A 23376-nucleotide genomic window follows, 5' to 3' on the forward strand; every position below is an offset into this window, starting at 1 on the left:
TAATATTTTATTCTATTCTTTTGTTCCTTAAAAATGTTGTTTTAAATTTCTGTTAATCTGACATAAGTCGCGAATGTACTTCCATCGATGGTCTGGAAAGTTTATGGGTGACTTTTATTTCAATAATTTTTCTTAGTTAATTAAATAATTATAATGTTTATAAAATAAGGTTGCATTGATTTGACCCTGACTGATGAGGTGAGTCAACACATGCACTTACAACTTTCACATTACTCTCAAAAATTTTATAAAAGTTCTAGAGAACAAATTTTCGTTGTTGCTCCCCTTCTCATTTTCGGCGTGCTAGTCTAAAATTTCCTTTTGAACCGTTAGGGTATGTTGCATGCATACAATTATATCAATATTAATATATTAAATTTCTCTATCAGACATGGGAATAGAAACGCAGCCTCAATGTATAAAAGCTGTTCGCGTTCACCTCTTTAAATATATTCAATTTTAATTCGCAGGCCTGACAATTAAGCGCGATTTCATTATCGTTTCTCTCATCTTCGTTGATTTCAAGCATCTCAAAGTATGGTAAGCGTACGAAGAGTTTAATGTGGTTTACTTCTGTCGGAGATATAATGAACATGGAAAAAGTCAGCATAAAGCGATGTACGTGTTGCAAAGAATAACAAAAATGTGTTAGTATGGCAGCATATAAGTTCCAATGCTGTCAAATCTCACACTAATATGTCGAGTACGAGTACTTTCGAGAGTGGTTGGACTGAGAATAGAATTTAAGGCGTTTTATTATGTGTTAAAAACGCGATTTTTTGCTGGCCTTCACCTAAAACCGGGACAATGCTCAAAAATGTTTAAAAAAGCAAAAATAGTTTGATGTAAAAGCTACGTTGCAATCCATTTCAAGGAGAATTATGTGATTTTTCGATTTATACAAGTGTGCCGTATACGAGAATGCTTGCGAGCGGTTTTGAATATCTTTGTTATTTCAGAAGTCGCCAGTTTGCATTTAATCTAGCACAAGCGAATGCAAACTGTAGACGTTTTCTGAAAAATAACAAAAAATTAATTTAAAATTTAAAATAGCGTTGAAATCACAACTATAGGCACCACTGTTACTATTGTCACCTGCGTTGGCGAGTATGTATATATATGCATACATATGGCCGTCAGCTGGTTTTCTGATAACAGAAAACGACTGTTTTTGTTACATACCCAGCCAAATCATTCTTTTGTGTTTTGTAAGAATTTATGTTTGGTTACTGTAGTTGGGTGAGTGGTGAGTTAAATTTATTAAGCAACTTGGGGAGAAAAGATTTGAAATTTATTTGCAAAATAAATAAATAAAATCAATAAATTACAAATTATTAATTTATGTTACAAAAAAAGAAAAACGCTGAATTTTGACCGCGTTGATATATGAAATCAAATTATTTAAAATCACAACAACGAAGAAAAAAATAAAGAAAATATATCGTCGGTAATAGAATTCCAAGAGAGTGAAAGGAAAGTCAAAAAGGTCAAACGGTGTATATTAATATATTTGTGCATGCCAATGAAGAATAATAAGAATTATGAAAGAAAAGAAATCGAAATTTTAATAAGATTGTTGTTAAAAGTGAAAGTTCTACTTGATTTTGAACATGAAATGAAAACCCTTATTATGAAAAGCAAACGAAAATATTTAAATTTTGTTGTGTGATTGTTTTATTTCCTAATATAATATCTATAATTTTATTCGTTACCAAAAAAAAAAGAAAAAGAAAAGCGGGCTTAGAGAATATTTTAGTGAAAAAAAATTTTAAATGAAAAAAATATAGAATAGATGCAACGGTACTTTACTCTCCCCTTTATTGTCATTTCATGCCAAAAATTGAGTTTTCTATAGACGGGTCAGTGTTATATATCTGTATAAAAAACACCTATATACCTAAAATATAAGACAAGAGAAATGTCTCTCATTTACTTCAACATTAGCAATTATTTCTACCATTTACAAAATCGCATAACAGTTACTTCCTTTTTTCTCATGCGCATATGGATACGAGAAATACGTAGAAAGATCATAAGCGCAACTTGCGTTTTAAAGACACACATTTTGAAAGGAAAATATTTAGCAAAGACTGGATTTAATTTATGCAGTGGTTATCTACAAAATGGGTTTTTTACACAAACAACATATTTTTAAATATATATAGAAATTTCTAGTCGTTATGCAGAGCATGCTTTTAAGTACTTTCCCAAACTAATCAAAAAGATCTTTTTAATTTTTTTTTTTGGTTTATGTCCAGGAACGATTATACTTCTTTAGGGATAGAGAATATGTTTCTGAACGACACGCTGTTTGCGCGTCAAATGAACAAGTGCTCCATGATTATTGTTTTCTTTTTTTTGGATTAATTTTTAAAAAATCGCAATACCTTCCGTGTGTCTATATTTTATAGGTTTTTTTCGGATTCTATTTAAAAGTCAATGCTCTCGAGGATTTCGATATAAATGTAATAAAAGAAAAAAAGTGAAAATGGTTAAATATAACTTCCATCTATCGGCTGTAATAATAAACGTTTTGAAGTAAAAATTTCTTTACTTCTCGCTTTCAATAAATTTCGAAATTGCGCTTTAACGCTAACATATTGATCGTTTTATATGATGAGCGCTCCGACTGCTTCGTACACTTTTAATCGTGTCTCATGTATCCCATCTTTGGATACTATACAAAAATCTTTGCTCTACCATAGTACCAATAATAACAGTAACCACAATGACAACAACAACAACAGCAATATTGTTACTTCTGCCACTTATTATTATCTTCCACAAAATATAAATAGCGATTATGCTCTACTATCGCAGTCTAAAACCACCTCTGAGGAGGCATTACTGCTGGAGAAAGCGTTACGTACAGATCATCATAATGGTCGCTCCGGTGTGGGTATATTAATGCATAAGAGCAATAGTTACAGCGGTGCCATCATTAAGCCCAAATCCACTATTTTTAACCAGGGCAGTATTAATAGTCGTGTTAATACCAGTCTTACTACAAAGAGTGTCACCGAATATAGTGGAATTGTTTTAATGCCAAAAACAAGTTGATCAACACCAGGTGCATGTAGGAATATATTAACGTTGAATAGTCAATGTTTGAATGGGACGTTCAGCGAATGTGATGCGTTCCTGATGGATTCCAATACCAAATAAGTGACAATTGTCAAATGTGCGAAGAATCGTCGTTTGGCTCGTTCCTCTAGTAAGTCTCGTCTGTCGATATGTTATCCTGCGGTTATTTTGTATTAATGATCACGACCGGTTACTTATTCGGTTGCATTAAGGGCTTCCTAACTGTGATATTGGATGCAGACATGGGAATAGTCACCTAATATTAAGAAGCCTGCGACTTCGTATACCAATACAGAGGTAAGTAAATATGCACAGAGAGGCGAATGTTTTTGTAACTTTCTCTAAACTCGACCTCTCTCTGTTAATGAAAGAATTCAAGCGGTATAGAGTAACTCGCTTTTAGCATAAACAGTTCTGAAAACCAGGGCATTGATTAAATCAAGATTTTAATCGATATTCACGAGTAGATGATGATAAATTTTTCCCATGGCCTTCAAGCAGAAACTTGAACATCAAGTCGGCATAGCTGGGTACAATTGCCTGTGGCGGTAGACCATACCTCAATTTCGATTGGTTTATGGCCGTAGCTATAGTGATATATATGTATATATAAGTGCTATTGTCATTGACCCATCAATAATGTGTGGACGCTTTCATAGCATATTATCATTGCAAGTAGATTTTTAGACCGGATGTAAGTCCAAACTCATTAAAAGTATGAAATACTAGTTGGAGACGCTATAAAATTTAACATTTTGCCCCGTTTCAGCCGCCCATTCAGCCGGCGCTTGGTGTTGAAATTTTCCCTGTCTCTAGGTCAAGCTTAAAGATGACCATGATAAGCCAGTCTACAATAGCCGGCCAAATTCAAAATTCGTAAATATCACTCATCCATATACCTTACGTGCTATAGTGGCTTCACAATTATATATTTTAAATATTCGATGGGCAGATTTAAAGGCTTGTGCATTTGGTACATTCAGAATTCATAAAAGACATCGTCTAAGCTAAACGCAATTTTCTTAGAAACTCCTCCTTAATTATTAAAACTATAACAGAGTTTGCGTTCACTTGATTCGTTAACAAATTGCAAAATCGAAAATTCGACAATAGCTTTAGCAAGGCTAGCGAAAGAAAGAATATCGAATATGAAAACGATATTCCTTCCAGAACAAATCACGATAATCAAGTATAAATGTAAGCAAAACAATTGTGCTTGTTAGTGTGTCCCAGAATGTTTATATATACAAGTTTCCAATTTTTTTATTTTTATTTTTTTATGTGACTAATCACTCAGGCGATGTCCCTTATTCGCGCGATGGCGTTAATGGTCAGAAGAAAGCTAGGAAAGAACAAGAACGAAAGAAATAGGGAGGCGATGGCCGCAACCTAGTGGATGTGTGCTCAATCGATAACCCTACAACACTGAGATTTGAACCCGTGAACAGGGAATAATGATCATTTCAAAGTTTACCGGTAAAGGTATTTTTTGAAGTTTTTTGTTTCCGAATCTTCAAACATTTGTAAAGCATTCAACGCAGCTACTGAAATCTGTATGCACTTGTCTTCTCGGTTGTTGTCTTTTAACGCATCAAAAGTTTTACGCGGTTCCAAGAGTCATCATCTGTTATATAGTAGTAATCGTAATCCATTTGAAAGTAGGAAACCACTTGCCATTGTGTATCTGTTTGTTTACAAACATCACTTTTCACTCTCGCTATCATCGCCTCTCTAACACATAGTTAGATCGTAAGTTTGAACTTGAGTTTGTCTTCCATTCCTAGATACTCTAAACATCTCATAGTAATAGATTGACTAAAGTTAGTGTGATATTCCATTTCGTTTGGGCTTGATTAACGCCTTGATGTAATCTCTATCGATAGTGCTTGGCAAGTGGAATCGAAATGTCCGAAACGAAACTTCGCGAATTGTTTTCGATCCACGCTTTTGATTGCGCCATTTTGGCTAAGGGCAATACAGTAAAGTGGTATTGCTTTTTCCGCTTATGGTCGACATCAAAGCACAATGATTAGCAAATGCTATAGCAATCTTCGAAACGTAATTTTGAGGCAGAATTTTTTTTCAGTGAACAGCTGATATAAGTTTCGAGACACGCGCAGCGTTGATTTAGTAATAGCAACGTTTTTGTTGTTGTTCAACTCCAGTACTGATCATATATCGCAATGATTTTCATTATCTCTTCTCGGATCCGAACAAAATCGAATCACTCCGATGCAGGTAGCGCGTTCTACGTGATTATCAAGATATTTCATCAACTGATTTTAGTGAATTTACTATGCTAGTTACAAAGTCGAATGAGGAGAATGGCGAAAGCTTTTGCATTGTCCGTCAGTGTTTTCATCTTACAAACGTGTGATATTAATCCTAATGAGCCTATTTTTGGTGTTGGTGATAGGAGAAAGGAGAGGAGGAGGAGGAGACTTAAAATGTATGGTTTTTCATTTCGAAACTTGTAAATGTGTCAGCATTAAATGAATTCCTCCGTCATTGCCGATCATAATTAGCTAAATTACATAATAAACAATTCTATGAACATCTTGATTTCTTAATATAATCTACGAGGTGTGCTTAGAAAAAGTTGACTTTTTATTTTTCTCTGAAAATATTTATTTTATCACCAAATGCAATACACTTGTGTCAGGGCTGTTTTCAATTCTCGAAGCATTTCTGATAGGCGCTTTTTGGTACGGCGTTGAGAGCTCTTCTAGCGATGCGGACTTTAACAAAGGGACGGATAATGTCAAGATGTGTTAGGGGCATGTGTACCAAAACAACAAAAAAAAAAGTAAATAAATTTGAAAAACGAATGTACGTAGCCCAAGAAATCTGAAGTCGGTGGTTTTTGAACACACCTCGTATGACTTTAATTATTTACACAACGCATTTAACAAGGCGTTATTTCTCAAAACACTTTTTTAATTTGCTATTGCTGCACGGTTACAGAAAGCAATTTAACACAGTTGTGTCAATTAAATCAAGTTTACCTTGTTAATAATAAACTAGTTTCTCGTTTGCCTCAATGAGATCTACGTTAAGAAATATTTTCTTAATAAAATCTTATTTTTAAGGATTCCTTGAGAATTCTTTGGCCTTGAGAAGAATTATAAATTAGAATTTTGAACTTGAAGTATATCTTTCGAATAGTTGAATTTTTTTTGTTTTTGTTTAATTTATCGTCACAAATACATTTCCAGTCTTAGTTCTTCGTACGCGCGTTCTTCAATTGCTTACGTCAATAGTTAGATTTCGCTGTCTTCGCATAGATACTGGATGATGGTATCTCGTTATTTATTTCATTTATTTTTGTCTCTTCTTCTTTTGCATTCCAATAATATTTGAAATTTAATTTTTATATCCTCCATTGGAGAATATGTTTAGCGGGTATATTAATGCTTTCATTCTTTTCGTTGCATCTGGATATTTTATTTATCAATCAATTTACACGTGTCCGTCCATTTTGTGAATTTTGTCAGTTTTTCCCATTAGACAAACTGAAATTCGTACTCTGGGATCTGAGCAGAAAATGTTTAAAAATTGAGTAATTTCTCCTTAGTTGATCTTTTCCTTATACAAGATCCGAGCAGAATTTTTAATTTATATGAAATGAAATCTTGATTAAATATCAATTGTGGGCGTAGCCTTTTAGAAAGCAATATCTCTGCAAAAACACTTTGGAAAATTTCGAAATTCATTTTCGTTTACGGCATTCTTCTTGTACTCTGTCCAATTGATGTCGAAACTTTTTAATAAGCTTTCGTCCTCCTTTTTCAAGAATATATCGGCCTAAGAAATGTCATCAAAAGTGCGAACTGCAGGTTGAACCAGACAAATAGATGGAGAGACAAGCTTAGGTAGACAAACAAACGATATAGTAAAAGATGGGTCTATCTCAATTCGCTGCACTTGCACAAACTTATATATACCCTCTAGCACCAGTGGTCTAGGGAATAGCAGCGTATTTTAATATTAATCTTCTGATATTAAACTAAATCTATAATCAAAAAATTAATTTTTTTGCTTTCCTTTACCTTTTACAGATTAATTAAAAATGAGTCTGGCCGGGCGATCCTGCGTGTTATATCTGGACCTAGGGCATTTCGAGTGGTATTATTTACCAGGCTAACATCGATACCGTTTGGTATACAAAACGCTATGTTCGGAGTAAGTTTTTTTATCCTCACAAATATAACGTAACGTATTTATTTGCAAATAGTTTTCAGTGCAGCTCCATTTTCTTGTATATAACCAAATAAAAAGACTACAGTGGGCTGTGGTAGACTATAAAATATCCTATAGCACTCTATAGTTATTCTTATAAGGATCTTTCAAAATAAGCCGTTATATGGAAAGTAATCGTAAAGTGGTCCGATCCGAAACATTTTCAATAACGTCCGCATTTGGATCAAGACACATTAGTGTACTAAATATTATAAGTTGAATATAAAAAAGCGAACAAACGAACTAACACGTTTGAATCAAATTAGAGAGGGACTCTGAATCGATCGCTGTAATAAAATGTGGAAATAAAAAAGGCATGCTGAGTAGCCGAAGGCGAGGAATCTCGACTAGCAAGTCAATGGTCGTGGGTTCGAATCTCAAGTGCGGTCGAGTTTTTAATAAAAGCCTTAGATGCTAGCGCTTTTAAGAGTTTAGTCTTAGAATTTATTTCTCTGGCGAAATTAATAATAATAATAATAATAATAATAAAAAAGGCGTGACTCAAGTCCTTCTGGTTGTATACCCTTGTACCCGCATCTCGACAGATAGACTGACACGAAAAGTGTCGTTTTTATCGTATAATAAAAGTTCACTTCACTTTGCGGATCAATGTTAAATTGCTCCACAGTTCGTATAACCTGTGCCATTGTGTTTGAAAGACTTCATCTGGCGGTCCATACATGAATTTGGAATTTATTTATGTGTCTGAATGCTATCGCTGTTTGTTTTCAGCTTGCAAAGAAATCTTGTGACAACTTTCGTCACCTTTCCACTTATTAGATGTGAATGTGTGCTTCCTTGAAGCATAAAAGAAAGAAAGAAAGTTGATGCAATCGGGAGCATCATATAGACCTCAATGCATAGAACTTTTTTACTGACCTTTTCGTACATCAGACAATATTTAAATTCTCATAAAATTACGTAACAGGTTGAGTGTGAGAGTCAGGAATGTAACGAAATGCTCCACTTTTTATGTACGATATTTGAAATCATAATTATATAGAAATTGGTAGCACTTGATGGATAACTGTATGAACTAACAATAGTGCTTTTTTTCGTACTCAGGGGAGTCCCATCAAGAGGTATCATAGAGTCAGCTTTCGTTTCTATATTCAGCTAGTTGACATAAAACGAAAGCGATTACGCCCTGGCAAAGAATTGGTTAAAAACGATATAGAATTCGTAAGGAATTGCATTTTTGACTTAGCTCCACTTTCCCATGATAAATAGCTAACACATGCTTTTTCTTTATCAATGACATGATTGCTTTTATCCGCAAAGCAAAAGGTTGGCATCATTTACATAGCTATGCAGAAGTGAAGCAACGATATATAGAATAGATGATGTATTGCGGCTTCTATACAAAGTGCGATGAAATACTATAAAATATTCAGTATTACACTTTATGGACCTCTTAAAAAAGGAAAAAAAGTATAAAGTCATATTTGTAATTACGCGGCAGATAGACACAACAACGTGAGGCTATGTTTTTTCGTAATTGTGGACAATCGCGGAGAATGAGAATTTTATTCCAAAGTGGGGTACACTTGTAATATTCCATTTGTCCTTTTTAAGCAAAAAAAAAAGTCTGTTTTCATCTGACAAACGGGAGATATATATTAAAGTACAACTTCTGGAGCCGCCTGCCCAATGTGACTAATAGAGTTCAATTTAAAACCCCAGAAACCTCACATGATGGACATAGAAAAAAGAATACGAAATTGCCTTTAAAGTACTATTATAATGTTCTTATACGATAAGAAAAGATAAAATTTATAAAACAACTAACAGCAGAATTAAAAATTAAAAATATAAAAAATTAAAGCATCAAACAATTCGCCTTAAGCGGACTTTGAACTCCAAACTTTTGTTTTTTTATGTTCAGGTGGTTTTCAGAACAACTTAAGATAGGTCCACCTTCTATTATAAAGTCATTCTGAATCGATATAAGCTTGTCTGTCCGTCTGTCTGCCCTCTTTTCTTTTGTTCAACTCACACGCCATAATTTTTAAAATGTTTTCATGAACTGTGGTACACCGGCGGGCGAACACCATTAAAAACGTCAATACGTTTCGATCACTTCCCATACAATGCTTTATTCATATACGAAAACCTCTATAAGGCGTTATAAATAACTGCCTAAAGTAAAGCGACGAAAATGGGGTATTTAACGGTCGGCCATGGCCGACTACAATGTGTTTACTTGTATTTAAATTAAAATTAAAAGCATATGCCATATGTTCGCTGTCTGGACTGTTATAAAATTTTTATTTTCATTTTTGCTCGCTGCTCTCATTTCTGTCTGACATCGGAAAAAAAAAAAATATGTTCAACGTAAAACCAAAATAATTTATCATCTTGAAAATGCCACTGGTTTACTTTTAGGTATTATTAGCCATATTTAATACGCTGTTTTGTCTTCGTAAAGACGGCAAAGACAAAAGAAACGTACGTAAGACGTTAACGTTACCCTCACAATATTTGATGTTTACTTAAGTTTGATTATTTGCTCTTATTGATTATTAATAATACTTAAATCATTTTTGTACCCATCGTCTATGGCTTTTGCTTTATTTACGAATGATATGAAGTTCGCCTTGTCCAAAAAGTCTCGGGAATTCTTTATTCTAAAAAAACGCTCTCAACGCCGATAAATAATTAGTTGTTTGGATTGATAAAGAACTGCGCAATCAGTATAAAGGCAATTTTCAAGGCGATTAATTTATTACCGAGCATATGAATAATATGCAGTTGTGTAAGTTTTTAGTAGGATAAAAATAAGATCTGCGCGCAAAACCTGCATATGTTTTAAAAAATGTCTATGGTTTGTTTTTTTTCCCCTACACATGTCCGCCAGTGTGTATGCATTAACCCGCCTCTCCTTCTCCAAGAAGATCGCCTTGATAAGGGTTTATTATACTAGAATCATTTTTGAATAGTCCTTTGCCTGTCCACGTAATTTTAAGTGTATTGAGAATGGATTCGGTCGAAGCATTTTTACAATCAACTCTCCTGGATAACATCCCGCTTAGAAAAGAGAGTTTTTTCATATTTCTCGACAAAAATCGACAAAAGGTAGATGTAAAAAATTTGTGTCAGATGGGATCTTTTTTTGAACCATCCACTGTTAAACGAATATTCTTACGAAAATTTGAACTTTACAGGGCAAGAAAGTCTCAATTTGAAAATTAGTCTACCAATGATATTAGTTTAATATCGGCATCCGTAACCAGGTTGGTAAGAATCTCGCCTAGCAAGTAGATGTTCGCAGTTTCAAATCTTAGCGCGGATTAATTTCCTTTCGACTCTAATAGATGCCGTTCTCCGAACCGATGATGCCATGTAAATATTTAGAATCCACATATCACTATGATGCGTGTCTTCTGTCTATAAGTTTCTGCCTCAGGCGAATCTAGTCGACTATTTTTTCTTGTTTTTATTTAACAATTTATTTGTTCTTTATATTTTACAGATTAGCTCTATAAATCTGCGAGTGTATCATACTGCAACGTTTCTAGGCTTACTTCCCGCTAAAATGATTAACGTATATTTGGGTTCTACCTTAAGGTCAATCCACGAAGTTCTTAGTAATCACGGCACTGCCATAACTGGTTATATTAGCTTTGGCGTTGAGGTAAGAGTGTGATAAACAAATTTTATTTATATATGTCTACATATATATATACATTCGCAACTGTATTGAACAAAAATTATATTATCTTATTAAACAACTCGATTAAGTGATAAAAACGATAATCACGGCATATACAATCAATTTTCCTCCGTTTGTATATCGTTTTGCAGAATGCTTTTTCTTACCACGACGGGAAATATTTCATCCCGATTGAAGACATAAACTTTCCCTATTAAATAAATAAGCGCTTGGTATTAATGCTCGCAAAGCTCAAGCCACAAACACATGCCTCTCTCGTTTAACACGCTCAATTCGTACCGTATTGTATCGAAATTCAAATTTTTTTATTTAAACTAAAATATCATACGTACATAGAATAGCATAACTTAAATTTAAATATAATATAAATCCAAAAAATGTTTACACTGTTGTATCGAAACGGTGGTTAACAAGTATCGTGCTAAGCGGGATACCCTTGTATTGGCGAAAATATTCGCTAAAATGAAGTGAGTAATAATGTAATAGACTAGGTGTTGCAGGGATATGCAAAAATTATTTCGAAATCGCTTTTGAGAAAAGTGGATAATTTTGGCAACACTTTTAAAAATTTGAATGCACAGATTCGTCATTTTTGTCCGACACATTGTATTAAGTATCGGCCGTACTGTAGAGTACCATAAGCAAATTATAAATTATATAATTGAGGAAAGTATATCAGTTGACACACCGAACACTCCGATCAGGGATGGTTCTTACTCGAACTTGAAATAGTAAGTTCGAAAGGATGTGAAGTTATATTTAAATATAACTAGCAAAGACACAAACTAAAATTTTTTACAGAGCTCTGTAAGGCTGTTAACAGAATTCTATTACACGAAGTCTCGGAGGGATTTAACTCAAAATGCAAGTAAAATAGAACTTTTCGAGAATTTTTTTGCAAATTATTATAAACAAAACATGATTTTATGTAAATTAACTAATATTCGAAACCAAAACTTTTTTACACTATGCCATAAATGAGGTTGATAAAGCGAAAGTTTGCGGATCAACTGTGGCCAAACCATGTCCCTTGAAAAAATTAAACTAGTACAAAGTGAATCCTCTATTAATGGCCTTTCCATCGGTGTGCAGGTTATATTAAGTTTTGCCCCAAGAATTTTTTTATGGGACTTTGAAAATTTCCATACTTAACATAGTATAGGCTAACATATAAGCAAACTTTAAAAGACCACTGTGGTGAAACCATACCATTGTATTGCTATTGTTATTTAGGAAAGTGATTCCATGACATTAAAAAAATGTACGGAGGAAATGACTAAAAAATGGGCTTCCGTGGGAAACAACCGGAAGAAATTACTTCAATTTTGATCAACTGAGTTATTTTCCAACTTGAACAGCGCAAATGAGGCATCCATAGTTCCTCTTAAAGAAGAAATAGAAACTTACCGAAGTATTCATTTGTCAGATAATTGCGACGCAACAATTTCTATAGCAAGCGGTGAAATTGTAAACGAAGGTCAAGTTGCCTACGGGAATAGTACGGCAGATGTGGAGACAGAAAATGCTGAACTAAGCATTTCACAGGTGGACAACTGTAAGTTTACGTCCACTAAAAACTCTGAAGAATTAGAAATAAATTGTACGAAAAATGAATCTACAAAATTACAGGAGTATAGGGTCATTTGTAATAAATTTAATATTCCAAAACTACTTAATAAGAAAGTAGCCTTAGGAACCTCAAGCTCACCGCCAGCTAAAACTGGTTTTAAGTATCATGAAGGTACGGTAGAGTTTTCAAAACATGAAATTCTTTTCATTCAAGACAATTTTTTACACGAGGGTGGCTATTCGATGAATAGTGAATTTTTGCGATATGTTAAGGATTTGATAAGACAAAAATTTGCAACCGTTAATAATGTCTGTAAAATTGTTTATACCAGCCATAATTGGAATTGTAGACGTACCAAGTTATGTTTTTATGCTAAATGAATATACCACTACAATGGATGCATCAATTCAACGTATTTTCCAACGTTGAAAATATTATACATCCGAAATCTGTATATAAAATTCCCCAAGTCCGCGGTATGCAAAGAAACATTACAAAAATTGAATTAAAAACGCAAAAGGCAGCTAAGTGGAGGAATATTAACTTGGCCAAACAAAATAAAGGAACAAGACTAGTCGGAAATTTCGCAGTCCCATCTGACCAAGTTATACGCAAAATAAGATCGGAAGCCAAAAGCGAAAACAGCAGGCATACCGATTCTTTGATAGACCTCTATTTAATGCGGCAAGACAAAAATTGGTCGGAATACATTCAGAAAATATATTTCCCCTTAGAAATTTATTTATATTCCCTTAACCAGTTCAAACTTGTTGAACAATTAAAGCCGCACACTCTTTTTATTGATGCCACAGGCAACATAATAAAAAAAATTGAATCGAATTCGAAAAGAATATTTATGTATTCATCATATAAAGCAATGAAACAGGAATTTTGTTTCCTTTATACGAATCGTTTTTGAGCAGCCATTGGTCCAGTGATATTTTAAGACTTTTATTGTCCGTAAAAACTTTTTGCTTACAAAATAAAATACGTTGGCCTATTTGTCGACGAATCATAAGTGACTGCAGTTTGGCTGCCATAAATCCAATTCTACCCGTATTTTGTAATATGAATAACATAACAACATACGTTAACGCTTGCTACACTCATTTAAGGACTTGTAAACAATATCCGCCCTTCGTTGTAATACAGTTGTGTAAAAATCATACCATAAAATTGGTGCACAAAGATGTAGAAAACTTCTTTGATCAGTCCGTAGATAATTTTATAAAATGGCAAAAGCTAACCGCAATGCATTGTTCCGGAATAAAACAATTTTTTCGATGGATTGGGAACTTTTTACCGATACTCTCCAGTAAATTCGAAAATAAGATAACAGAACGCCATCTAAGTTTTTTGCGAAAAAACCTTCAGTTGGACTATGATGAAGATATAGACAAATCTTATAATGATAACATCAATAAAAGCACTTGTAAAAATTTCGAAGTGAAACAATCACTATTTTGCAATAGTCATTTTTATAAGAAAGGAAGGATAATGTACACCCATATAAAAAGCAAAATAGATGATAGTCGATTCAGAAAAATTAAAACCAACCGGTTTTATAACCCAAAATTCGTAGATTTGCTACTAAAAAAATATATAGCTTACGCTCCCTTATGGACCAATATAATGGGTGTACATATAGACAGTGACAAGCCCGCTTCAAATAGTCCAGTGGAAGGTTATTTTTCCATTGGTAAAAACATAAACTTAGATGGTCAAAAAAACATAAGACCCACCGAGTACGTGAGGGAATCGTACAAGTACATAACAGCGAAAAGACAGGAAATAAAGTCCCAATATGTTGAAAGAAAAGTTTATTACGGAACATAAACGAAAAATAAAGATGTACTAGTTGAAGAAAAGTGGAGGCATACTCCCAAGAAGCACAAAAATACAAAACATGCACAAATTATGTTATCGCAGAAACTTTTCAAACGGTATGTGACAGATGATTGCTTCTCTAAAATAACTAGGTCCGTAAAATCCAAAAAAATAATTTAAGGGAAATATCATTATATCTTTGAGAAAATATACTCCCATAGTACTACACCCTTTTTAATGTCCATGGAATTAAGTGATTTGTTATGTTTAGAAAATAAACAAGAACTATATAACAATGTATTGGAGTTATACATACACATTGTTATATACGAACATCAAATCAATAATATATACTGTTTGAGTTACCAAGAAGGAGATTTGCTATTTTTCAGAGATAGTATTCATATCACTGAAAAGTTAAAGCAAGTGTTGTTTCATTACAAAGTAATTATCGTGCCCATTCTTCACAATAGGCATTTCACGTTCGCCTATATAAATAACGCTTCCAACACTTACGTTCACTTACGTTGATCCCATTGGAAACGAAGAAGCAACTCTATCACAATTATTCCAAAAGTTTACAGCCATACACAATAATAGTGATGTATGGACTGCGAAAAGTGCATGATTTGCAATATATAAACAAAGATAATACGAATTGCGGTGTATTCGTTTGCCAGTTTTTGGAAAGAATTGCAAAAAAGGAACCCTTAGTACACTTAACACGTCCGTCTGATTATAGAAAACGGATGAAGCTAAACATTTTACAATATAGTGAGGATCTGACTTATGACTGACTCTGTCTTCACTGTTATAAAATTAATGAAATAGAAAAACAGTGTAGCAAATGTTATCGAACTGTTTGCGTACAATGTGTCGTACATCACTACGAGGAATGGAATGATTTTTGCATTTTATACAACAATTAATTAAAACGTCCTTTCATTATTCATTTACTTACCTTCATGATATTTTTGTATTTTGTATTTTTTTTTTATAGTTTTTTATTTGTATTTAAACTTTTTTCTTAATATATCTTTTATAATAAAAAGGATTTGTTATATTTCTTACATACTTAATATATATCATATGCTAATATACATAATAATATTTAATAATAATATATATTATATAGTAACAATATAGATTAATGTAAATAAATTAATTAATGTAAATATAAAACGTAGACAGCTTGTAAGGGTCACATACTTCAATACAAACCGAATATGCGAATGTGCAAATAAACTGCATTAAACTGTTATTAACAATATAAATAAAATCCTCCTGAATATCTGAAATAAAGTTGAAATTCTCTAAACGATCGTTATATCCATAAGTCACAATTTTGTACTTTTGAATAAAATTTATTAGAATGCTTTTAAAAAATAACACTTGAGAAAGTGTTTTTCTTTTAAAAGCATCTATTTCCTAAAACTACTTATGTGAACGATATGCATCAATATTTTTTTTATTTGTATTTATAGTGTTTTTTTATCATGTCATTTATAATAAAAAAGATTTGTTATAAAACAATACACTCTTGGTTAAGAGCTTTATAAATAATATAAATAATAATCATTTTGTAGATTTATGTAAGTACTGTAGATAATTTTATATAAATATTACAAACGAAATTCATAAATAGTGCAAATAAAATTGAAATTCGTCAAACGGGTTTAATTTTTTAATAAGAGGGAATAATATTAAAATATTAATAAAAAATAATTTTCTTAAAAAATACAAAATTTTGTCTAATTTTCTTTTTTAAGGAAAGTTTTATCTCCTCCACATTGTTATGTTTTCACAAACTCTACAGCGTATGTACGCTCTTTCTCTCCCTCTCTCACTCATTTCTTAATGTTATATAACAAGCAAAGTATATGTTGGCTATTTAATATACATTATTATCTATAGTTATATATCCATATCCAAAATATATGCAAATACGCAAAGAATAATTAGAAAGAAATGAAACTACCAAAAAATTTGTTTTTCGGCAACCATGCTTTACGTTATCAAGTGCAACATAGATAGAAGAAAAAAAAAGACGATTTAGTATTTGCAAAGGTAATAAATGCCTGTTTACATTCGTTTACGCACAGATCCACGCATTGCGAGAGAAACATTTCTGAAGTCTCAATATTGATTATGAGAAGTGTACAGCAGCAAGTGGTAAAAAAAAATCAGTTAAGTTTACTTCTCGTAATGTATATGTATGAATATATATGTATCTATATATATGTATACATATATATATATATATAAATTATTTAGGCACAAACATTTGATGGATTTTAAAGGGACTTGATAAAATAAAATATGCCTGGCGACTATTTATTATATATTACATGTCTGGTTTTCTAGCAACATTTATATTTTCGATCTAATTTTTGGAAAAAGGCAACTATGATTGCAACGCAATTATTACATCCCTTACAATTATTTTCATTGACAGCGCTTAAAATATTGTGCATAGTAGTTGTACTGAAAATGAAAATTGTTATAGTAAAAAATGAAGCAAACGATGTAATATGCTAATTTTTATTTTTCACGCAAATGCATACGCAAATTTCATTTATATACCGCGTGTATTTTTCAATGCCGCTTTTCTAAATGTTCGTTATTTACGCATTCTCTGTTTCGCCCACTCTCTCTCTCCCAATTCCTTAAAAAAAATTTTAGATCAACATACGTGCTAGAAGAACAAAAACTATTTAATATTTGCAAGAGCAATAAATCCTTTTGTGTACGTTCGTTTACGCACAAACCCACGCATGTATGTAATGCAATGAGCAATGAGAGAGAAACATTTTCAAACTCGCAAATTTATTGTGAACATTGTACAGCGGCAAGTAGTAAAAGAACAAAACAAAATCAGTTTAGTGTATGTATATATTCATATATAGATTTTAGATACATATATTTGATCGGCTTTAAATACACTTGATAGCATAAAGTATGTCTACCGACTGTTTATTATTAGCTTGTGAGGATTATTAATAAGATCTATACTTTTGCTCTTATTTATGGAAAAAGACAATAATGTCAGCAACGGCAATCATAGTTATTATACGTCTCCCTTTTTCTATAGATATTTTATTCTCTTCATAATTTGGAGACAAAAATATAAAAAAAAAAGGCAAAGAGAAAAAAAACATATATAATAACATACTGCTGTTTATTGTTTGTGGTTACTGTTCCTAAAATATATGTATTATAATAGCAAGCAAAATCAAACGAACGGACATTCGTTCGTCTCTGTAATGTTTGTCAGCCTGGCCGCCGCTCACTTCGACCGCTGCCAACAGATCACATTATTAATGTTGTTAATATTTCTCAGAGATTGTTATAACGTCGGCAGCGTTTTGTGGTTACACCCGTTTGGTTTATGATTATAAATTTTATTGACAGCGTTTATAATATTGTATATAAATTAGTAGAAAACGCTGTAAACGATGTAATTTCCTAATTTCAATTTTTAACGCAAGCCCGAAAACAAATCTAATTTATATACAAAACCATGTGTATCTCATAATTGATAAAAATTATAAATAAAAATCCATATCTGATTTTTCTGTTTTAGACGCATCAAAACCTTCCTTATTTACGCATTTTCTGTTTCGATCTCTCTCACTCAATTTCTTAAAAAAAATACTAGGTCAGCATGCATAGAAGAAAAAAAACTATTTAATTTTTGCAAAGGCAATAAATCCCTGTTTACATTCGTTTACGCACAAATTAACGCAAGAGTACAATGCACTGAGCAATGAGAGAGAACCATTTCGAAATTCTCGACTTTGATGGTGGATGAACATTGTTTCTCAAGCTGCCTATGTTATGAAAAGCAATTTTCAAAGTCCCATAAAAAGATGCTCGGAAATTACTCTCATGATACTTTTATTTTACTTTCATAATAGCCTGATGGAAATTTTCAAAGTCCCATAAAAAAATTCTTGGGGCAAAACTTAATATAACCTGCACACCGATGGAAAGGCCATTAATAGAGGATTCACTTTGTACTAGTTTAATTTTTTCAAGGGACATGGTTTGGCCACAGTTGATCCGCAAACTTTCGCTTTATCAACCTCATTTATGGCATAGTGTAAAAAAGTTTTGGTTTCGAATATTAGTTAATTTACATAAAGTCATGTTTTGTTTATAATAATTTGCAAAAAAATTCTCGAAAAGTTCTATTTTACTTGTATTTTGAGTTAAATCCCTCCGAGACTTCAGACGTTTACCAGAATTCGGTTAAGGGCTTTATAGAGCTCTGTAAAAAATTTTAGTTTGGGTCTTTGCTAGTTATATTTTAATATAACTTCACACCCTTTAAGTTCGAATTACAATTTTCACAGAAAACGGAGGTAAGGAGGAAAGGAAGTCTTCGCCTTTTAGTTTGATCCCTTAGAGCATCAACATCGCTCAAGAATCGTTTAGCGAACGGTCAGAGTGTTAACATTACTCAACAGTTTGTCTTTAGTGAGTGTTAATATCGCTGAAATTTGAATGTCTAGCTATTAAGGAATTAAGAGTAAAATGGAAATGATTAAGGCCTAAATTATCCTTACGAGACAAATGATAGAAATAAGTATTGTGAACTTATCTAACGAATTATGTCCCAAAGTGTTCGTGTAAGATAAGTGCCCGACAGAGTAGTAAAAGTGAAAGTTAATGAATGAATGAATTAATGAACTACCTTAATCTCAGTGATTGCAAGTAAGGGGCTTTTTTAGGTGCATGTAGGTAAGTTTGGTTGATAATGGAAAATCAGGAAATATAAATTTTCTCGAAAAAATCCCTCGAATGAACCGGACAGCACGCGCCGGTAACTAAATTCGTTTTTCGCAGCATCTCGACGTGTTACACCGGTCTGTCTGTCAATACACGTCGGGATTAAGAAAAAAAATTAAATACTATTTTTGTTAGTGATACGATCAATCGAACGCTTCTCTAACATTCCCCATCAACAGACGCCGTAAACTACGATTTTTATATTAATTATATAGACAGACCGACGGAATGAAATGTGGTACGTCCATATGTTTTAGTTCAGAAATGAATTGTATTGAAAACGTATTACACTAGGCCATTTTTACCTTTTAAAAGTTACTATGTCTCGAGAGAAAGTGATAAAAAGTAAATGAATGCGAAAACATTGGATGATATGGAATCATATATGTATATTATTGCATTTCCACTTAGACAAAAGTTGATATTTGGATATTTTGTGAGAAAGAAAGTTGTGTTAGCGGAGATGATTGCAAAGTAAGCGAACTAAAGTTAAATTTTTTACTTTTTAACTCGATTTTCTTATGCTCAACTTTGCAAAGACATATTAAGCTTTGTGCAGATGTATGCAATACGCAGAAGAGCTTCAAATAGATTTATTTTTTGTTATACCAACTGATTTAGAATCACCTTCTAAAATCATTTAAACTTGTTTGTTCGCCTTACCTTCTTATGTTCAGCTTACAGACTGCATTTTTTTTGAGTTATTCTGAAGAAATTGGGTACACTGACTCAGATTGTTCGACCATTTCCCACATATAAAGTTTTCATATGAATAACAGTAGTAGTGAAGTAGATTATTTAATGGTAGGCCGTGTCTCACTACAGACTTTCACTTGTTTTATAATGCTTGACAGGGAGATAATTACAGATTTCCTCTCAGAAAAATATTTTATTTGAAGTTCCAAACATTTATTGCATTTCTTTTTATTGCAGGTGATTTGCAGAGTAGCTTTAATGTGTTGGGTCGTGCATAAGGCCCGTAAAGAATTGTCGCAAACTCTCCTCACGGTTATCAGTAATGATGGTAAATTAATTGACATACAAGTGTAGCGAAACGATCAAGTGAAACGGCTTAACAAACGGAAACTAACTATACACAGGTGACTTTTAAAAAAAAGTCATAAAAAATGTTTTTTATTATTTTTATTTTTATAAATTTACGTAAATAACATAAAAAGCCTCTCGTCAAGGCAATAAAGACATGCGTGCCTGTGTATGCGTGAGTGCATGTCTGCTGTGTGTTTGTGTGTATGTGTATGTTTTTTTTTTTTGCTATGCGAGCAGGAGGTACAAAGTCTTCAAAAGATACTGTTGCTTCCTTAGTAGCAGTATGCACGATTTCCACGTACTAAATACTACCCCCCCGCCCACACGCTTCTTCTACCACTCTCCCCCGCGGGATAACCGTTAGGTATTACTTCGCGTAGGCTGGTTCTCGTTACCACACTTCCAATGGTAGGACCTCATTGGAATATCCTATTGGCTTCCACTCCCTCTGCTTTCCTCCCGTTGTCTCTCTAGTCGTCGTTACTCAACGAGGGTATTGCTACAGTGAACGCGTCTAGCGCGTTCAAAGCTGCTGCACTACCGATCACCACGCTCGTCATCTCGTTGGGTGGCACTTGAGACCGCCCGTTCACAAATCTGCAGCAGTAGAACATTACGTGCTCTGCGTCCTTCTCCGTATCCGCGCATATCGGTCAGTTAGGCGAGCAGTCGTGCCCAAATCTGTGCAGGTACTTTCGGAAGCAGCCATGGCCAGTCAGAAGCTGGATGAGCTAATAGTCTATCTCGCCATGGCGTCTTCCAACCCTTATGCTAAGAATAAGAATGAACGTCTATCTTCCTTTGGTCGTTCTTTCCCTCCTCGACTACAATATCCTCAACGAGGCCATCCGTTCCTCGCTTGTTATAATGCGTGAGGAGAGTTCGTTGCCGCGACGCCGCTCGTACATGCGGCTCATCTCGTCGGCCAGAATGTCAACTGGCAGAGTGTCAGCTATCACTAGTGCTGCTTCCTCCGACCCGGTACGGAATGTGCAAATCTGTCCCAGGGCGCTAAAGTGATATATCGGCGCCAACTTTCGGAGTGCCGTCTTTACAGTCAGTGCACCCGTCCATACTGGGCTCGCATACATAATGACTGAGGTCACTACCGTTGCTATGATCTTCCTCTTTGCTGTTTTAAGCCACCCACAGCCCACATTTGGCATAATCCTTGCCAGTGCCGTCATCCAGACGCCACATAATCAATATGCCGCCTGAAGTTGAGGCAGTAGTCAATTGTGACTCCGAGATATATGAGCGCGGGGACTGATTGTACTATGTGATCCACGATTCTTATCCTGCACGTCTCTGGCTTCTTCCGGCTACTCACAAGCACAACTTCCGTTTTGTGTTCAGCCAGCTCCAGGCCCACCTTGTTTAACCACTCCTTGATACGCACGATTGCCTCGGTAGCTTTCGCTTCGATGTCTGCAAATTTGCTTTCCCACCACCACTATCGCTACGTCGTCGGTGAATCCAATACTTGTTGTGCTGGCGGGCAGCTGCACTTTCAGGCGGTCGTCTTACATGATGTTCCACAAGAGAGGGCCAAGAACTGATCCTTGTAGGACTGCTGATATTTTATAAAATTCTGTGCCGTTGTCGCTTTCATACACGAACGTACGGCTCGACAGGCAGCTCGTTATGGTATTTAATCCATACCTTGGGACCTGTGCTCTTGTAAGAGCGTTTTTAACATCCAACGGAATCAAGGCACAATATTTCTTGGCGCCACCTTTCCATCTATACCCAACCACTATGTAAGCTGTTCCCCACGGGTTGATGTCTGCTTCCCTGCAGAGAGCCTCGAAACAGCTTCTCTTGCTGCGCCTAATGGCTTTCTTTAGGTCACCGTGCAACCGACTGTCAAAGTTCTGGCTTTTCCTAAATCGCCGGACCAATCTTCTGGCTTTAAGGGACTCCTTCCTGGCCGAACTTATTTCCGCGTTTCACCAATGGTGCGGGACGTCTTTTTTGCACATTCTTTCTCCAGACATTGATGCGTCCCATGCTTCTATTATAACGGTATACACTTCGCGTACGAGGTGCTCCGTTGTATCACCTTTTATCGCGCGGGAGAAGAGAGACAGCCTGACGATTTCCTCGTAGAACGACGTGTCGTTCCACTTCGGATCCCTGTGCGTCAGACCTCTGTTTCCTCTGCCTCGCCGGGTCTCGATCTCTATAAAGATAGCTTGGTCGCTGCCTGAGTAGCCTTCACTGAGCGTCCACCTACACTTTAGCACCAGGCTATCGCTCACGAACTTGATGTCGATCATTGATCCAAAGCCCGCCTTCCTGAACGTATGTTTTCGCCCATCGTTCCTTAACGTCAGTGGTAGCATTGCAAAAGCTTCCACAAGGGCACGACCAGTGGCATTGGATTTCTACTATCCCATTCCACCGCCCAGGCGTTAAAGTCCCCCGCGAATATGACCAGTGGTTTGTTGCGAGCATCCGCCACTAGATCATCCAACATGTACAGGAACTCTTCCTGCATCCAACTTGGGGGTGCATAGCAACTGTAGCAATTTATGTCCCGAGCTCTCGCCCTCGCGTAGCCGTTGTGCTGGGCGCTTTCATTCAGGAGTGCAAAATCCGGTGACCAGATTGCTGCTTTCCCTGCTGCATCGGCAATCCATCCGCCACGGTTCATTCTTCTTAATGGCTCGCTGATCAACACCAGGTCTACCTTCTCTTCTTTGACCGTTTGTCTGAGCAAATCATGAGCTGCCTCGCCGTGATTGAGATTATTTTGCATTATTCTCGTTTGCGTCCTCTAGCAGCTAAAGCACGTTTGAATAACGGGCACTTACTGCTCCCCGCTACATGTTTAGCGTTCGCATTTGGTGTGTCTTTACATGGAAAACACAGGGGATCATTGCAGCACACTATTGCGATGTGCCCATCGTTTCCGCATCGTCGGCAGATGTTTGATCGGTCGCATCTCCCTTTACATTGTTTGGCAATATGCCCGAATTGCAGGCTGCGGTTTCATTTCACCAATGTTCTATGCTCCCTTAGTCGGCACACCACCCAGCCTACCCTTAGTTTGCCACCAGTGAGTAGCTTGTTGGCTTCTTCTTGCAGCAGGCTGATAATTGCCATTTGCAGGCTGACCACTTCTTCGTTTGCCAGCCCAAAT

At 34.9% G+C, this 23376-nt stretch overlaps 2 protein-coding genes across 2 annotated transcripts; both read left to right on the plus strand.

The window, feature by feature from the left end:
* Positions 1–2589: 2589 nt before the first annotated feature.
* On the plus strand, positions 2590–3074 carry LOC119632075 (putative uncharacterized protein DDB_G0267840). The gene has a single exon (XM_038024776.1). The coding sequence runs from the start codon at positions 2614–2616 to the stop codon at positions 3058–3060; it is 447 nt and encodes a 148-aa protein (XP_037880704.1). The 5' UTR covers positions 2590–2613; the 3' UTR covers positions 3061–3074.
* A 144-nt stretch (positions 3075–3218) lies between these two features.
* LOC119632074 (protein maelstrom-like) lies at positions 3219–22073 on the plus strand. The gene is given in 5 exon segments (XM_038024775.1): positions 3219–3333; positions 3336–3381; positions 7143–7266; positions 10796–10957; positions 20118–22073. Coding segments are annotated over 5 exon segments (549 nt in total). The 5' UTR covers positions 3219–3233; the 3' UTR covers positions 20235–22073.
* The last annotated feature ends 1303 nt before the right edge of the window (positions 22074–23376 follow it).

This window comes from Glossina fuscipes, unplaced genomic scaffold (genome assembly GCF_014805625.2).
Source record: "Glossina fuscipes isolate IAEA_lab_2018 unplaced genomic scaffold, Yale_Gfus_2 1, whole genome shotgun sequence".
NCBI classification, from domain to species: domain Eukaryota; kingdom Metazoa; phylum Arthropoda; class Insecta; order Diptera; family Glossinidae; genus Glossina; species Glossina fuscipes.